Genomic DNA, 15,761 nt, shown 5'->3' with positions numbered 1-15,761 from the left:
AAAAAAAAAAAAAAAAAAAAAACTGGCCGATCCAAGGTGATCTTGATCGATATCAGTGGAGCAAAGAATTGAGAGATTTCTTAGCTAGTGGAGTAATTTTTTATTTATCAACCAATTAATATAAATGTGCTACGAGCCTATGACAGCTGTAAACTTTTTTCGCTAAGATCATGTATTAAATATAGACTCGATTTAATATTTCTGCCTAACCAATTTGAAAAGAATAATGTGTTTTGGTGAGGATAGTTGCAAAGGCTAGGGTTACATGACCTGCATCAAGAAGCTTCCAATTCTTTATTATTATTATTTTTTTTTTTTTTAAGACTTAACAAGACTCTCAAGTCATTATTTAATATAAAACGAATCATAATTATAATTTATATAAAAAATATAATTATAATTGAGAGTCCAATTCTTTATTTATAACTTTTTAGACTTAGCAAGGCTGTATCTCAAGTCAACATTTAATATGAAACGAGCTGTAACTATAATTGAGGGTTGTTGCAAGTTGCAATTATCACAATTTAAAAAAAGGATAAAGTTTTTGTGCTTTTTTAAGAGTTGAAGCTCATGCTCTGCTATATATCCAAAAGTAATAGCTTCAAAGAGTACACTAAGAAAGAAAGGCTCGTCTTTCTATCAAGAAGTTCTTTGAATCTCAATGGCAGCGTCCGAGAATGCCGGTTTTGCCTCTTCTTCTTCATCCTCTTCAGCTTCGAGTTATGAAGTGTTCTTGAGCTTTTGTGGAAAAGACACTCGCACCACTTTCACCGATCACCTCTACCATGCCTTGCTTGATGCTGGGATTTACACTTTCAGGGACAACGAAGAACTCCGAATGGGGGAGACGATTGGGCCGGAACTAATCACTGCGATTGAGCAATCAAGAATCTCTATCCCCATCTTCTCGAAGAATTATGCTTCGAGTAAATGGTGTCTCATTGAGATCACTAAGATCTTGGAATGCAAAAACACAATGGGTCAGGTGGTTCTTCCCATTTTCTACAATATTGAACCCTCGGCAGTGCGGAACCAAACTGGGAGCTATGCAAAGGCCTTCAAGGAACACCAGAACTGTTATGGCGATCCGACTATGCAGAAGTGGAAGGAGGCTCTGAGAAAGGTTGGGTCATTGAAGGGATGGCATTCCAACAACATTGCTGGCGGGTGAGCACTGATCATTGCACCATCTACGATTATATTTATTGTCTGCTTAATCTCATATAACTCATAAGTAGAATTGGGAGCTACTCACTCAAGAACATTGATACGATAGTATTCTTAGATTGCATTCAATTAAATTGGGGTAATTTATAGCACCACCACCTATATAGAGAATCTCAAAATTATAGTAACATCTCGTATTTAATACCAAATTGTGTTCAGACGTCCAGTCTTATGTCTCTGTTAAATGATCCATTTTTGAGATCTGCTCCATCCGTCGCTGCGGATAACTGTTCCATCTTAGGTCGCCGAGAACAACTCTGTCATAGCTAAGCATGACTACAGCTGAAGGTTTGTTTTTTTTTCTTTTTCTTGTTCTTCCACCTTGTTCCCACGGTGAACCCTTCTCTCCCGCCTTCATCCCTGTTCAAGTAGCTTCGGTTGTCCCCTGCTTGAAGAACCGAGCCATTCCACTCTAGCTGGAACCCTATTTGGTGAAACCCCTCCACCTGCAAAAATCCTTGCTAGACCAAGGAGTTCGGCTGCGTTTGATCCCTGCTCTCCCTCAACCCTAGTATACACTACCTTCGTTTGACATCGCAGTGATAAGGAAGAAACCCTTGGAACCAACAACTTTGGTTGAACCCCTCTCAACATCGTAGTGCAAATTCGGCTGGAACCCTTTTGGTGAAATTTCTGCTCTCCATCTCTCTCGTCTCTCAGATCTTCAAGGTACTGAAGTCGTCTCAGTTCTTTTGATGAAACCCCTCTCAACAATCAAGATTTTCAGGATATTTCTACCCTTTCTCAACCCTAGAATGTCTGAAATTTCAATTTTTTGTTCAACCCCATTACAGCGGGGACACTAGCACACATTATCAAGGCTGAAGTTGTTTTTTGTTTCCTCACCAAAAAAAATAGAAGTTGTTTTTGTTTGAAGACATAGGTCATAACCACATGATATAGCTTACTGAATTATGAACTTTTTTCTGCCCTTTGATAGGGCATGAGCAAACAAAAAAACTGAATTGCATCATTGACAGTGTCTAATGGGCTTTGTAGTCGCCCGTCGTCAGTTTTTTTTTTTTGGTAGAAGTCGCATGTCGCCAGTTAATACCCGCTAGAACTGATGTTTGGGGTTAGAGAGTGTATGTTTGTAAGTGAGGTTAATATTGGTACTTCAACATTTTGAAGGGCAATACGGTATTTAAGAAAAAAAAGAAACTGTTGATATCATCATTTGAGGTATATTTCGTTACAGAAACTGACGACAAGGGGTCTGAACACAATTTGGTATTAAACATGAGTGTTTTTATAATATTGGCATTCTCTAGGGGTGGCGTTGTAAATTACCGATTAAATTTTTGATTTTATCCTCACAAAAAAAGATGTAAGTAGTTGATCACTTGATTGACTAAATGAATCCGACTCCATCAACAAAACCTAAATTAGTTCAGAGTTATTGTAAGAGGTTTTTAGGCTTCTGACTTGCATCTGAGGCAAGGTTTGAGAAGATGGAATCAAGGTTGAAATTAGTCAACACCGATGTCGATTCAATCTTGATCCAAGCCGATAGAGATACCTTGGGTACCATTAAATGTATACCATTTTTTTTTTTTTTTAACTATTTCACTATGGTATCGGCAAAAAATGGGGATCCATCCACTCCGATCAATTCAAGTTGATCCAATTTGATTCTTCAAACCATGATCTGAGGGCCTCTCCTAGTCTGGTTCCTAATTCATCTTCATCTTTCCCTCTCATGAAGCTTTCATCTCAAGAAGAGATTTTTCATGAATAACCACGGGCCTCATAAAGTGACTGATACCATGCTTTTAAAAATTGGATTGGCATTAGTCTATATTAATCTGTAATACAGATCCAATCCAATCCATACCGGTCCCCTTGTGAGTTATAAGAGTAAAATGATATATAATAGCAATTTAAAAATATTAAAAAATCATCCAATTCAATTCTGATTGATACAATCCAATCTGTATCAATATCAATTGAGAGTCTGAGATCGATCTCGAATTTTAAAACCTTGATCAATAGTCGAGAGACTCGAGATGCACTGCACCTCTTCTTCAAACCCAAGAAAAGTAAATCAGTTAATGGCTTGCTGTAATTTTTGGAGTCGAAATCAATGTTGTCACTTTTGACTGTGGATCAAGTTCTCATATGAGAATCATTTTCATAGGGTCTGATTCATGTACACAGATGGACCCACCTCAGAGTTTATCTTTGGATGGATTCTATTTGTGTGGATCAGACCCGTAAGAGAATGATTCTTGTGTGAGGAACCTGAGTCTCTTTCGTCACTTTTCTCATGTTTCTTGCATTGCATCTGCATTTGAACTATTATTGTTGCAATTAAGTACTTTTTTTTTTTTGGGGGCGGATGCTACTAAATATTTATCATCATACAATTTCCCCTATATATTAACATGACATATTTCTTCCTATTATAAATTGGAAAACAATTCGTACCACCTCAAAGAAAATAAATAAATAAATAAATGTTTTGTATGACAAAAGAAAAAGGCAAACAATTTATGTAACTTTATTTTAAGGGAAAATCTTGTTGTAATTAAGGTTGATTACAATAAATTTGTAATTTTACCTTTTTTTTTTTTTTTTTGGGTTATTCATACAAGTTATTCAATGTAGGGGTAAATATGGTCTCTCAAAAAGTTGAAACTCATTTGATTCAGCATTTAATGCATTTTATATGTGAAATGCCATGATTAACCCTACATTAAATAGTACATAAATTGAATTTTGGTAATAAAATAAGGGGCAAAAAAATAATTTAAAACTTATTAGTTCACCAACTTGGTGACAACAAGATACACCTTCTTTTAAATCACTCATTGTCTTTTTCCTAAAAGTCATTTATTTCATGGATGCAAAGTTTTCAAAATTTTAAAATTTATTTAATGCAATTTTCATGTGAGATGACACAAATTACCCTAATAAAAAAAATGTTATAATTTAAGGGCAGAAAAGTAAGATTACAATCTTTACAACAATATCAACAATATTTTCTCATTAAATAGGGACACAAGTATTTGCTCCATTTATGTGATCTACTTTATGCCCCTCTTTTGTATCTTTAGCTAGTTGCTGGACCAGCAAATCTTGGTCCCCGGTCTTTACCAAAAAAAATACCTTGGTCATCCCTGGTCGCGTTCTCTACGCCCAGACCAATCTAGCATGAAAATGAATTTTCTCTTGGTCGATGCCTCCACCTCCCTTCCAATAGGCCTACGCTCTGGCACATTAGCCAAGCAACCAGGGACCATTCTATCGCCCATATTGTTACTAGCAAAAACTTTCCTACACAATCATTTAGGAAAGAATCTCCCTAACAGGCACAACTCTAGTTTTGCCACAAGGAAAAGTGATGATAAATCTAATCATTGGATATGTAGTGAATAGACTAGATAATGGCATCCGACTCCTCTGTGGCGCAATAGGGGTGGCAGCACAGATATGACGGCCTGGAACACCCAAACACGGATTGTGCCTTGAGGTGGTCTAGGCCATTAGATGTGCGTTGCCACCTCTGTTGTGCCACAAAGGAGCCTTGCCCCTGGATATTGTATTGAATTCAATGTCTTGTTTACCCCTTGGTTGGTTCAGATTTTTCAGTTTCTTATTTTTCCACTTTTAGACTTGGAATGGTTTAAAAATTTGGCATTTGAGCAGAAGACCTTGGATTACGTCTATCTGTTCACAAAAATTCACTCCCATCAAACATGCCACATGATAGATCTTGGTGCTCGGTAAAAAAATTCTTTGCTTAATATATGTGTAAGAAAATTAGATCTAACTGTTTACCCAAAAAAAAATATTATACTAATTAAAAACGGAGACCAGGGTCCCAATTGAAGTACATGCACTTGGAAGGGTTCCAACTGATGTGGCTTCTCAGATGACAATGTCTAATGGGGCTCAATTTTAATTTAGGAGAGCCATATTGTCTCTGTCATCATCTAAACATGGATCTATTTTCAAATTAAGCTGATTTCTATCTTATTACATTTAAATTAAAAAGAATTTATAGTTGGCAATGCAGCCATGAATGATTGAAAAAAAAATAGACACGTAGCTTTGTACATGGTGGTTACAGGGTAATTCTGTCCTTTTGTATTCTAAAACCAACACCTCTCTTATAATGCTAAATTTTTTAATTTAAATGTAATAAATGATTTTTTAGGGGAAGATATAATATAGGCAAACGCCAAAGGAGGTTGATGTATAAATCACCCTATATTTATCTATCTCATACATGTCAGCCACTCTTCGCATTCCAGCTTTCCAACCCCTGATTTCTCTCACCAAAAACATGAAAAATCAACTCCCAGTGGACCCATTAAAACAAAATAATAATAATAATAATAATAATAATAATAATAATAATAATAATAATAATAATAATAATAATAATAATAAGTATTATTATAATATCTTGCCTTCTTTTTTTATGAAATTTAGTAGTAAATGAACAAGTAGGCTATATGGTAAAACAAGTAGTTGCAACTAGAAAGTCTTCCAATTGTGTCTGTGTTAGTTATAATTTTTCAGAAATATTTTGATAATTTATAAAGTCATTATTGTTGTCAGCAAAGTTAAGTTTCAGCCAAATTCAGTTTTCTCATGTGGAGATGCAAAACAGTTTGAATCTCAACTTTAGCAATGTGTTTTGACCATGAAAATAAAATAACAACATTAATTCAGTTTTATTTTAAGTAAATGGGTTGAGATACATGAATTCTTATCATCCAGTTAGTTTTATTCAACAAGTCTTAAGCTATACATGTCTTTTTTACCACTTCTCTTAAGATTATTTTAGGTATGTCCTTATTTTTTTAGGTCCATCTAAATCAAATCACTCATTGTACTGGAGCATCCAAAGTCCTCATTTGAATATGATCATGTCACCTCAAACAACTTTTTCGTAGCTTATCATGTATCAGAGCTATTCCCAAACCAACTCTAATATGATCATTCCTAAATATATCCTTCCTAGTTTTACTTATCATCCAACTCAACACCTTCATTCCCATTGCACTGAGTTTATTTGCATGATGCTTCTTAACTATCCAACCTTTCATACCATACATCATAGTTTGTCGTATGACTATCCTTTAAAATTTCCTTTTAAATTTATAGGTATATCAATCATACAATCCTCCATATACACCTCTACTCTTTGTCCATATTATTTTAATTCTTTGTAAAACATCATTCTTTAAATCACATTCTTTATATATGATTGAGCACAGATACCTACATAATCACTCTGTGGAACTTCTCTCTCATCAATTTTCACTAGCTCATTATCCGTCATTGTGTAACTAAAGTTATACACCATATACTATGTCTCTATTCTACTTATCTTAAAACCTTTTGATTCTAGAATTGATCTCCATTATTCCAACTTAGTTTTAATCTCTGCTTTTGTCTCATTCACTAAAACAATATCATCAGCAAAAAGCATACACCAAGGACCTCATCTTGAATGTCTCTTGTTAATACATCCATCATAAGTGCACCAAATAGGGGTTTAAAATTTGATGTAACTCAATTGTAATTGAAAATTCACTATATTGATCACCACAGTTCTTACACTAGTCACTACACAATCATACATATCTTTAATTATGTCCACATATTTGCTTGAAACATTTTTTTTCTTTAGAACTTGCTAGATTAACTCATTAGGGACTTTGTTATAAGATTTTTCTATGTCAATAAAGACTGAATGAAGATCTTTCTTACAATCTCTAAATCATTCCATGAGTCTTTTAAGTTTTTTTTTTTCGCTAAAATGCTATTTATATTAAAGAATAAAAAAAGAAAAAGAATAAATAATAACTAGCTACTAAGCCAGCAATACCAACACAAAGAAAACCAACCCCCCCCCCAACCATTGGGGGTTGTTTGAGATTTTAAAATATAACCGCAAGCGTACGGATCAGTGTAGCTACGGGTCGAACACAGGGAGAGCAACCACTTTATTTTTTTTTTCTTTTAATAATACGAAAGTGAACTGATTAATGGTTGTGATCTAATTCTAATTATCATCCTAAACATATGCATCTATACGTCCTCACCATTCCTCATCTAAGAATTTAAAGAAGCAAGCCACGCAATTGAAATTAAATAAATAAATAACTGAAAATAAACAACCCACGCAATTAAAAAAAAAATAAAGGAAAAAAATGCTGAAATAAAAATAAAGTAAAAGAAAGGGGATAAAGCTAGAGAGAGACTCACAAGTAGGTTTCTCTACTTAGCCCGAGGGATGCATCATAATATGAGCTTCCCTACTTGACCAGAGCGTCACTCTTACAAGGGTTACTCTACTTGGCTTTAGGGAAAGGGAGACAATTAAAATAAAAACAATAAATTGATGGTTCTATAGCTAGGAGGTGCAAAGCCAACACATACACTAGCCATGAACCTTGGGGGAAGGGATAGCAATAATATAACGACTGAAATTAAAATCTTAAAATTAAGAAAGAAAGGGTAGTCAGAAGAGGGAGAGAAGACTACTGAAGGAGCCTACTTACTTGAACTTCAACCCTTGAACTGAAAACTTAATCGATTTGAGATACTACCAGTACTAAAGAACAGATCTGGAATAAACCAAATCTGAAATTTTTAGTACTAGAGAAAACAAATTTGAAGAAAAAATAAATTGAACTTGAAAGATATGCTTCATAGTTTGTTCTTGTTACATAGAACTAAGCCTAGAACTAGAACCTGAAAATTACAACTTGAATTGCTTAAACAATAAAAATAAAAGACTAAATCAAAAACAAAAGCACTTGATTAATTGAATAAAAAGAATTTACAAAAGTGTTTAAAGCATAAACCTAGAACTAGAACTAGAGAAAGAGATAGAGCAACTAAAAAAAAAACCCTAGAAGAAAAATGAAGTGCCTCATCCCCTTGTGTTAATTCTATTATATAGAGAATGGGGGAGGGAAGCTAAAGATTTTAGCTTCTAAAAAAAGATTTTTTTTTTATCTTGTTGATGAGGTGGAGGAGAGAGAATATAGAGAATTGTAGGAAGTAGAAAATCTCTAACGATTTTGCTTCCTTTTTTCTTTTTATTTTTTTATTTATTTTCTCTCTCTTCTTCAAACGTGGGCATCTTGGACGATTTTTTTAATTATTTTTTTCTTTTCTTTTTTTCTGATTTTTTTAATTATTTTTCCTTTTTTTTCTCCATTTTTTCTTTCCTTTTTTTTCTCCTTTTTTTTTCTATTTTTCTCTTTATTTCCTTATTTCTCTCTCCTCTTGCGTAAGAAACCCTTTGGCTGACCTCCTTTGAGTGATGAGTAGGAAAGAGAAAATCTTCTAAAATAAAAACCTTAACAAAATGGCAATTAAGAGGTTCAAACTTGAGACCTCCCAATAAACAAGGAATTTTGCACACCACAACTCGCCAACTACGCTAAGTAGTTGTTGTTACCAAAAACAAATCTTCAATCACTTAAGGATGTAGTTCATCAATCTTTGTTGGAGTTTAGAATATTCCTTATACCCTTGGAACAACTGCAGATGGGCTGGTTTTGCATCTCAGTTTAGTTCTGATCCATTATTCTTTTCATTCTTTTTCTGACCCGAAAAGAATAATCAATTGTACGGTTGACTAAACAAATGTGTATTTGCAATTGAACATGTCCATCTTACTCAGAATTTCATCATCTTCACAACCATGAAAAGAAATAGAACCTCTTTATGTGTAAAATTGGAGATATAGTGCCCGATAGTCCTTAAAGCCTTGAAAATATAAAACCTACAAAAAGAGAGTAAAACCCATGGTAGCTTCATTCTAAATATGTAAAATGTATGTTTTACTACCCTAGATTTCACACATAAATGTGCTCATCAGGGATAAACGACTTGATTAACTAAGATAAACCACAGTTTCCTAATCTCTTTCACACTCTATTGAGATCTCATCTAGGCCTTATGCCTTGCCTATTTTCATCCTTCTTAAAACTTATTTTCTTCAAATTATGAAAATATAAAGGTGAAAATTTAATACATAGTTGACCATATGATGGAGAATGGATCCCAAACTTTACATATGGCTAAACCATAAAGTGTGCAGCTCATGTAACGGTCAGTTTGCTTGAAATGGTGAACCATTATGATAGCTTATTAGGATAAGACCATTTAAATGAAATTAAGCAATAATTAAAGTACTATCATAAGAAAATGGCCAGAAGTGCGTTGTACATGCTTGTTTACTAATATAGAAAATGTAAATAAGGGAATCCCTCTCCCCCTTGTGGGATTCCGGAAAGTAGTCTAGGACCTAATTCTGAGCATATGACCTCATGATTTTTAGAAAATTTACCTATTTTATATTATTTGAGTAGATAATCTGTATACACGCATCAACTAATCAGGATAGAGGGTCCTATTCTATAGAGCTATGCAATTTAAAAAAACGAGGCATTATACATTCTCTATTCTTTCTTCCCCCTTGCCTTTGGTGATTGTATTTAAAGCTGATTAATCTTTGGCAATTAATATATGGGAAACGAATGTTTCCCTCCTTTTTGGGGATCAAAAGGGTTGTTAGTCAAATATGGTTTTTGATTATGTGAAAATAGATAGAATAGGTCTTAAAAATGAAGCGCTGAAATTTTTAAGACCTAAATTTTAATTCCTAATTGAGTTAAATCCGACAATGGTTCTCCTTTTTTTTTTTTTTTCCATGTTTGGATCGAATTTTCAAATTGCAAAACTTATTAAACTCAAATTTATTTCTGAATTATTCTAGATCAAAATTTCAACTTCTTGTCTTCTTTTATTGTGACCAATGAAATTTTTCTGGGGGTCTTTAGTGTTGAAGTTGGGGATGAGTGGAATTTACCAGTATGGGTACCTCCTATGATGTCGTGTGTTAGATATGGAGCCTTCACTATAAACCTATAAGGTTCTTTTTCAATTATTTAATAATATGTAAAATAAATTTTTATTACATTGAATTTTTATAAATATATTAAAAAAATAATAATAATAAAAAATACTTACTATCTTGATTTTACGTTTTGAACTTGTGATCAACATGTTACAATAATGATCTTAATCATTACACCATATACTTGCCCACTAGGTATTAATCTTGATTAGGAGTGCCCAAATAAAAAAATTTTGTTTTAAGGTAGAACAACTGTGAGATTTTTCTTATATTCTACTTCACCCACTTGAGCTATGGGAATCAGTTTTCCTTCTTTCTTTTTTTCTTTTACTTAAACCAAGTAGAGTTTTGGCCACTAGAGAAATAGGGGGGAAAACATATTGCATGACTTGCGTAATCTACTTTAGTTTATATAATTCACTTATGGTTTTTTATATCCATGTTGAATTTTCTGGATTTTTTTCCTTAATTTGTTATTATTCATAATCCAAAATATTAATTATGATATTGTTAAAATCATGCAGGCATGAAGGGAAGTTAATAAAATTTGTTGTTGCAACAGTTTGGAGCACGTTGAACAAGACATCCTCAATTGTTTCTGAGAATCTAGTTGGAATCCAACCTCATATAGAAAATATGTTGAGGTTCTTAAATATTGAATCTAATGACAAAAAGTTTGTGGGGATCAATGGCTTCGGAGGCATTGGCAAGACAACGATCGCCAAGGCTGTATACGATACAATCTTCAATCACTTTGAAGGATGTAGCTTTATTGCAAATGTTCGAGAAACTGCTCAACAACCTAATGGACTTGCCCGTCTACAAAATCAGCTTTGTCGTGATATCCTAAAACAAGAAATTCCAGACATTGGTGATGGACTAACTATGATGAAACAAAGATTCCGAAGGAAAAAGGTACTTATTGTTCTCGATGATGTGGATCATTATATGCAAGTAAATGCATTAGTTGGGGAACGTGAATGGTTCGGCATTGGAAGTAGGTTCATTGTCACAAGTAGAAATAAGGCTATCTTACTTGCTCAAACAGCAGATGGAATTTATAAGCCTAAGGAAATGGACTTCTACCAATCTCTTCAACTTTTTAGCCATCATGCTTTTAGAAGGGACGAACCTCCTGAAGAATTTTTTGAACTCTCAGAAGCTATAGTAAAAACTACTGGAGGACTACCCTTGGCTCTTCGAGTTGTAGGTTCATATTTATTTTGCATGGAAAAATCAAAATGGCAAGACATGTTGCAGAAATTGAAACATGTACCTAATTATGAGGTCGTGCAAAGATTGAAAATAAGTTATGATGAATTAGATTATGAGGAGAAACAGATGTTTCTTGATATTTCATGTTTTCTCATTGGAGCGCATAAGGATCTTGCGTGTTACGCATGGGAAGGGTGTAAATTTCATCCTCAAGTGGGACTTCATGATCTGCAACTAAGATCTTTGATAACAATCAGTGAAGATGGTTATTTGAGTATGCATGATCAACTCCGGGATCTTGGAAGGGAAATCGTTCGTCAAGAAAATATTAGTGAGCCATGGAAGCGTAGTAGGATATGGTCTAAAGAGGAAGCGTTGGATGTATTGGACATCAAGTTGGTATGTAGTCAATAAACAATTTAGAGATTTGATTTTGATGCTCTTCCCCCCAACACCACCCCCCCCCCCTTCCCTTACTTATTTAAGGTTCTTTTTTTGCAGGGGAAAAGAAAAATTGAAGCACTCACCATTGACTTTGGAGATATATCAAGGAGCCAATGTTTGGTGAATGAAGGATTTGCTAAAATGACTAAACTAAGGTTTCTTCAAGTTGATTATGCACAATTTGCTGAAAACTTCTCGCATCCCTTTTCACAAGTGATATGGCTTAGTTGGAGGGGATGTCCTATGCAATTTACCCTAACCAGTTTTGATCCAAAGAAACTGGTTGTTCTTAATCTGTCATGCAGTGAGATCACAGAACACTGGATGGGTTGGAACCACATCAAGGTCGTCTCAAAAAACTCCTTTCTCTTTTGCTCATTGTACGTTAGCAATAATATACTTTTAAGAGCTTAAACTCTAGCTAATAGATAAGTTACTGTTTTCTTTTCTTTTCTTTTTTTCCCTCAGATGGCAAGAAATCTAAAGGTTGTAGATCTCACGTCGTGCGAACAAATATCAAGAACACCTGACTTTTCAGCAAATATATGCATGGAGATATTGATTCTTACAGACTGTAAAAAGTTGGTTGATATTGATGCATCTGTCGGTCTTCTGGAGAGGTTAAAAGTTTTAGATGCTTCTGAATGCTTTGCGATTGAAACATTCCCAAATAATCTTTGGAACCTGAGAAATTTAGAGATATTGAGCCTTAAAGCCTGTGGGAATCTGGAGGAGATACCAGATGATATTGAGATGTTGGCAAAACTGAAATCTTTGAAGTTCTTCGATAGCAACTTTAGTGTGTTACCGGCTGCCATCAATGCTCTTACTTGTCTTGAGGTACTCATTTTAAACGATTGTGAGAAGCTTTGTTGCATCTCAACTCTTCCCTCAAGCTTAACCTGCCTAACAGTTAGATTCTGTCGTAAGCTAACCGAGATTCCAGGTGTCAACGGATTGAAATTGTTGGAAATCTTGGATGTTGGAAGGTGCATGTCTTTGGAAAGATTGCCAGATCTATCAATTTTCGGAAAATTGAAGTGCCTAAGAGTTTCTCGTTGCTTCAGTCTAACCGAAATTCTAGGAGTTAATAAATTGATCTCCTTGGAAGAATTAGATATTACTGAGTGCGTATTGTTTAAGACATTACCAGATTTGTCATATTTGAAAAACTTGAAGATCTTAATGGCTTATGGCTGCTCGAAGCTAAACGAGATGGCAGGTCTCAATGGATTGGAGGAATGCTTGGAACAATTGGATATTAGTTTTTGCTCGTCTTTGGAAAGATTACCAGATTTTTCAAATTTTAAAAAGTTGAATAAGCTAAAGGCTACATTCTTGGAGGGACGGATTCCACGTGATGCACGAAAATTCTTGGAAGAAGATCTCGGTGCCACAGAGGAGTTCAATTACATGGGGTCTGACATGGGGGGGTTCGGCAAAAATAGAAGGACCATCATTTTTAGAAGAAGGCTCAGGGGGTGCTCCACTCTGGCAGGGTGAGCACTGAGCAGTCACGGTTAGGGTTTTAGTGTAAGGTATCGGTGAAACAAAAGTCTACCATTGAACTTGCAGCAGCTATATATTACAGGTCTGATCTTCTATGAGTCTCTCTCTCTCTCTCTCTCTCTCTCTAGATTCTTACGTTCATATTTTTATTCTTCTTTGAAGATTATACTGACTAATCTTTGGAGTCATTACAGGTCTGACGTCTCAGGGTGAGCATATTAATTCACTCCAGGTACCTTCTTCCCTTCTCTCTCTTGATGACTGAGAATTTTTTTTCCTTTTGGTTATGTGATATGTACATTTATAGTTAAGACTTTTGTTGCTCTGGAATTTGGGGATATCCCTTTTTTGCTAACGACGGGTATCCAGACCTTCGGCCTAACTAGTCCCGTAGGTCCATACTAACCCCACAACCGCATGGACTTCACCAAGGTGGGTTACAGTTACACCCTCAGACTTTAAACTTTTTTCGTGTTTCTGTATTTGTGATGTGTGTGTGTGTAATTTTCTTTGGAGTTGCTTCTTGTTGTGGTATATTTTAAGTTCTTACTCTGGCATTGTCCTTGCTTCTTCACTTTGTTTACTGCAATGAACCTCCTTTCATGTATAGAATTATTTTCAGATAATGTGATTGTTAGATGTCTTTAAATGATCATTAGATGTGAGGTTTCATTTGAAAAGCTTAATTACCTTTCTGGTTAGAATTCACACTCAGTTATACAGTTATGATTAGAAAAAAATTCCATTTTTTTGGTGAATTAATGTCTTTGCCAATTATATCCATTTTACTTACAAACAGATGGAGTCTTAATGCAATTTCAAAGTTCTCTACAAAGCCTTCAATGGAAGTGATTACAAAAGGCACAATATTAGATTGTTTGGAATATCTGCCATGTCAACCTCTACACATTTTGCAAAAAGGCTTCTGATGTAAAATTTGGTGCATGATTCTTTGATTCTTCTACCCAAAACATCAATAGATTGAGAACCTTTAATTTAAGGAACCTGAATTCTTTAGCTTTGTATCTGTTTCCTGAAGTCCGAAAACACTTATTACTTGCCCTGAGATGGCTGTGCCTACGGTCAGTCTGGTCAAGTTGTCTCTTTATTTTTAACACATATGCTACCATTTTGTATCTTTTCTAACGAGAAAGAGTGTTTCCATAGCTCATCATTCTGATAATTTCTCTACTGTTTTGCCTCTTTCCTAAGGGAGACATTGTTTCCATAGCTCATCATTTGGCTGTAATGTTTTGTTACAATAATAATGTTAATTGGATTATTAGATTTCCCATTTGAGTGAATGAATGTCATTAGTGAGTTGTAGTTTTCTTCTTCTCGGTTAATATGCCATGAGCCATCCCTCCCAATAGTTGAGTTCAGAGCTATCGAAACTCAGAGCTTTCAATGGCTCTCAGAGTTCAGCGACTTCGGTACTCAGAGCTCCAAAAAGAAATCAGATCTGAAACAGAGCTCAACACAGAAGAAAGCAGGAATGAATTTGAATCGCAGATCTGAATCAGAGCTGAAGGAACAGATTTGCAGGCAGTGAAGAAGAAGGGAAGAACGGTGCTGAAGCTCAGATCAGCCTCATGGTTCTTCTTCATTCCCAATACATATATATGGCTTGTCTACAGATATGCTTCTGGGGTTTTTCAGCTGTCCCGTTTGGTTTGACTAGCATGTTTAGTGTTTATACATCTTCTTGTCATGGTATTCATCACTTGGGTCTGCTGTGAGATGGTCATTGAGGCTTCAGTTCTCTCTTTGCCACAAGCCATTGGAAGCTTGTCCCTCTCCAATCAAATGTGGATGGACTCCCCCAAACCATTTCACTTTCTTTGCCATCCTATGGTCTAGGGGATTCACTACTATCAGCACGCCAGCAACAATAATACACCTTTCTGATTCTTTGATAAAAAGATTCATTCTCTTCGTAGAAAACATGAGGTAGAATCAATAAAGATTTCTTTTTCGATTCATCATTCGAGTTGAATACCTCATTTAAGAATTTTTTTTGGATTCAATCCATACGGATCAATAGAAAAAACAAATCCCCTATGATACACCAGATCCGACTCGATTATTGATAGAGTGAATATGATCATATTGTGTCATTTACTCCTGAATCTATCTTGAGTTCCTAGTTGTGGAGTCAGGTAGCTATTGTTGTTTTTGGAACACATTACATTTCAGGTTCATGTAGTTCTATTCAGTCTTTTCATATATATGATCCTAAACCCATTCTACATCAAACCTCTCTAAATCTTGATGATCTATTTTCTAACTCTTTTTTTTTTTTTTTTTTTTTTTTTTTTTTTTTTTGCAGTAATGAACAAAGGGGTCTTTGTGGGAGCTAGCATAATTATATTCTTAAACTTCTTCGCTCTTAAGAATCATAATCAATGTTTGGTCCACTTCAAATTTGTTGTAACAAAGAATTTTTGAACTACTTGTGTGTTAAAACTGAATTCGT

The 15,761-nt window shown here is 34.8% G+C and overlaps 1 protein-coding gene across 1 annotated transcript; it reads left to right on the top strand.

Moving 5' to 3' along the window:
- The first annotated feature begins 622 nt into the window (after positions 1-622).
- Positions 623-1,881, top strand: LOC122070824 (TMV resistance protein N-like). The gene has a single exon (XM_042635068.1). It carries the CDS (start codon positions 662-664, stop codon positions 1,169-1,171), a length of 510 nt encoding a protein of 169 aa, XP_042491002.1. The 5' UTR covers positions 623-661; the 3' UTR covers positions 1,172-1,881.
- Positions 1,882-15,761: the final 13,880 nt, after the last annotated feature.

The sequence above is a fragment of the Macadamia integrifolia genome, unplaced genomic scaffold, assembly GCF_013358625.1.
Source record: "Macadamia integrifolia cultivar HAES 741 unplaced genomic scaffold, SCU_Mint_v3 scaffold_123A, whole genome shotgun sequence".
In the NCBI taxonomy this organism is placed as follows: domain Eukaryota; kingdom Viridiplantae; phylum Streptophyta; class Magnoliopsida; order Proteales; family Proteaceae; genus Macadamia; species Macadamia integrifolia.
Note: the sequence above shows the minus strand (reverse complement) of the source record. Positions and strands in the feature narration are given on the sequence as shown.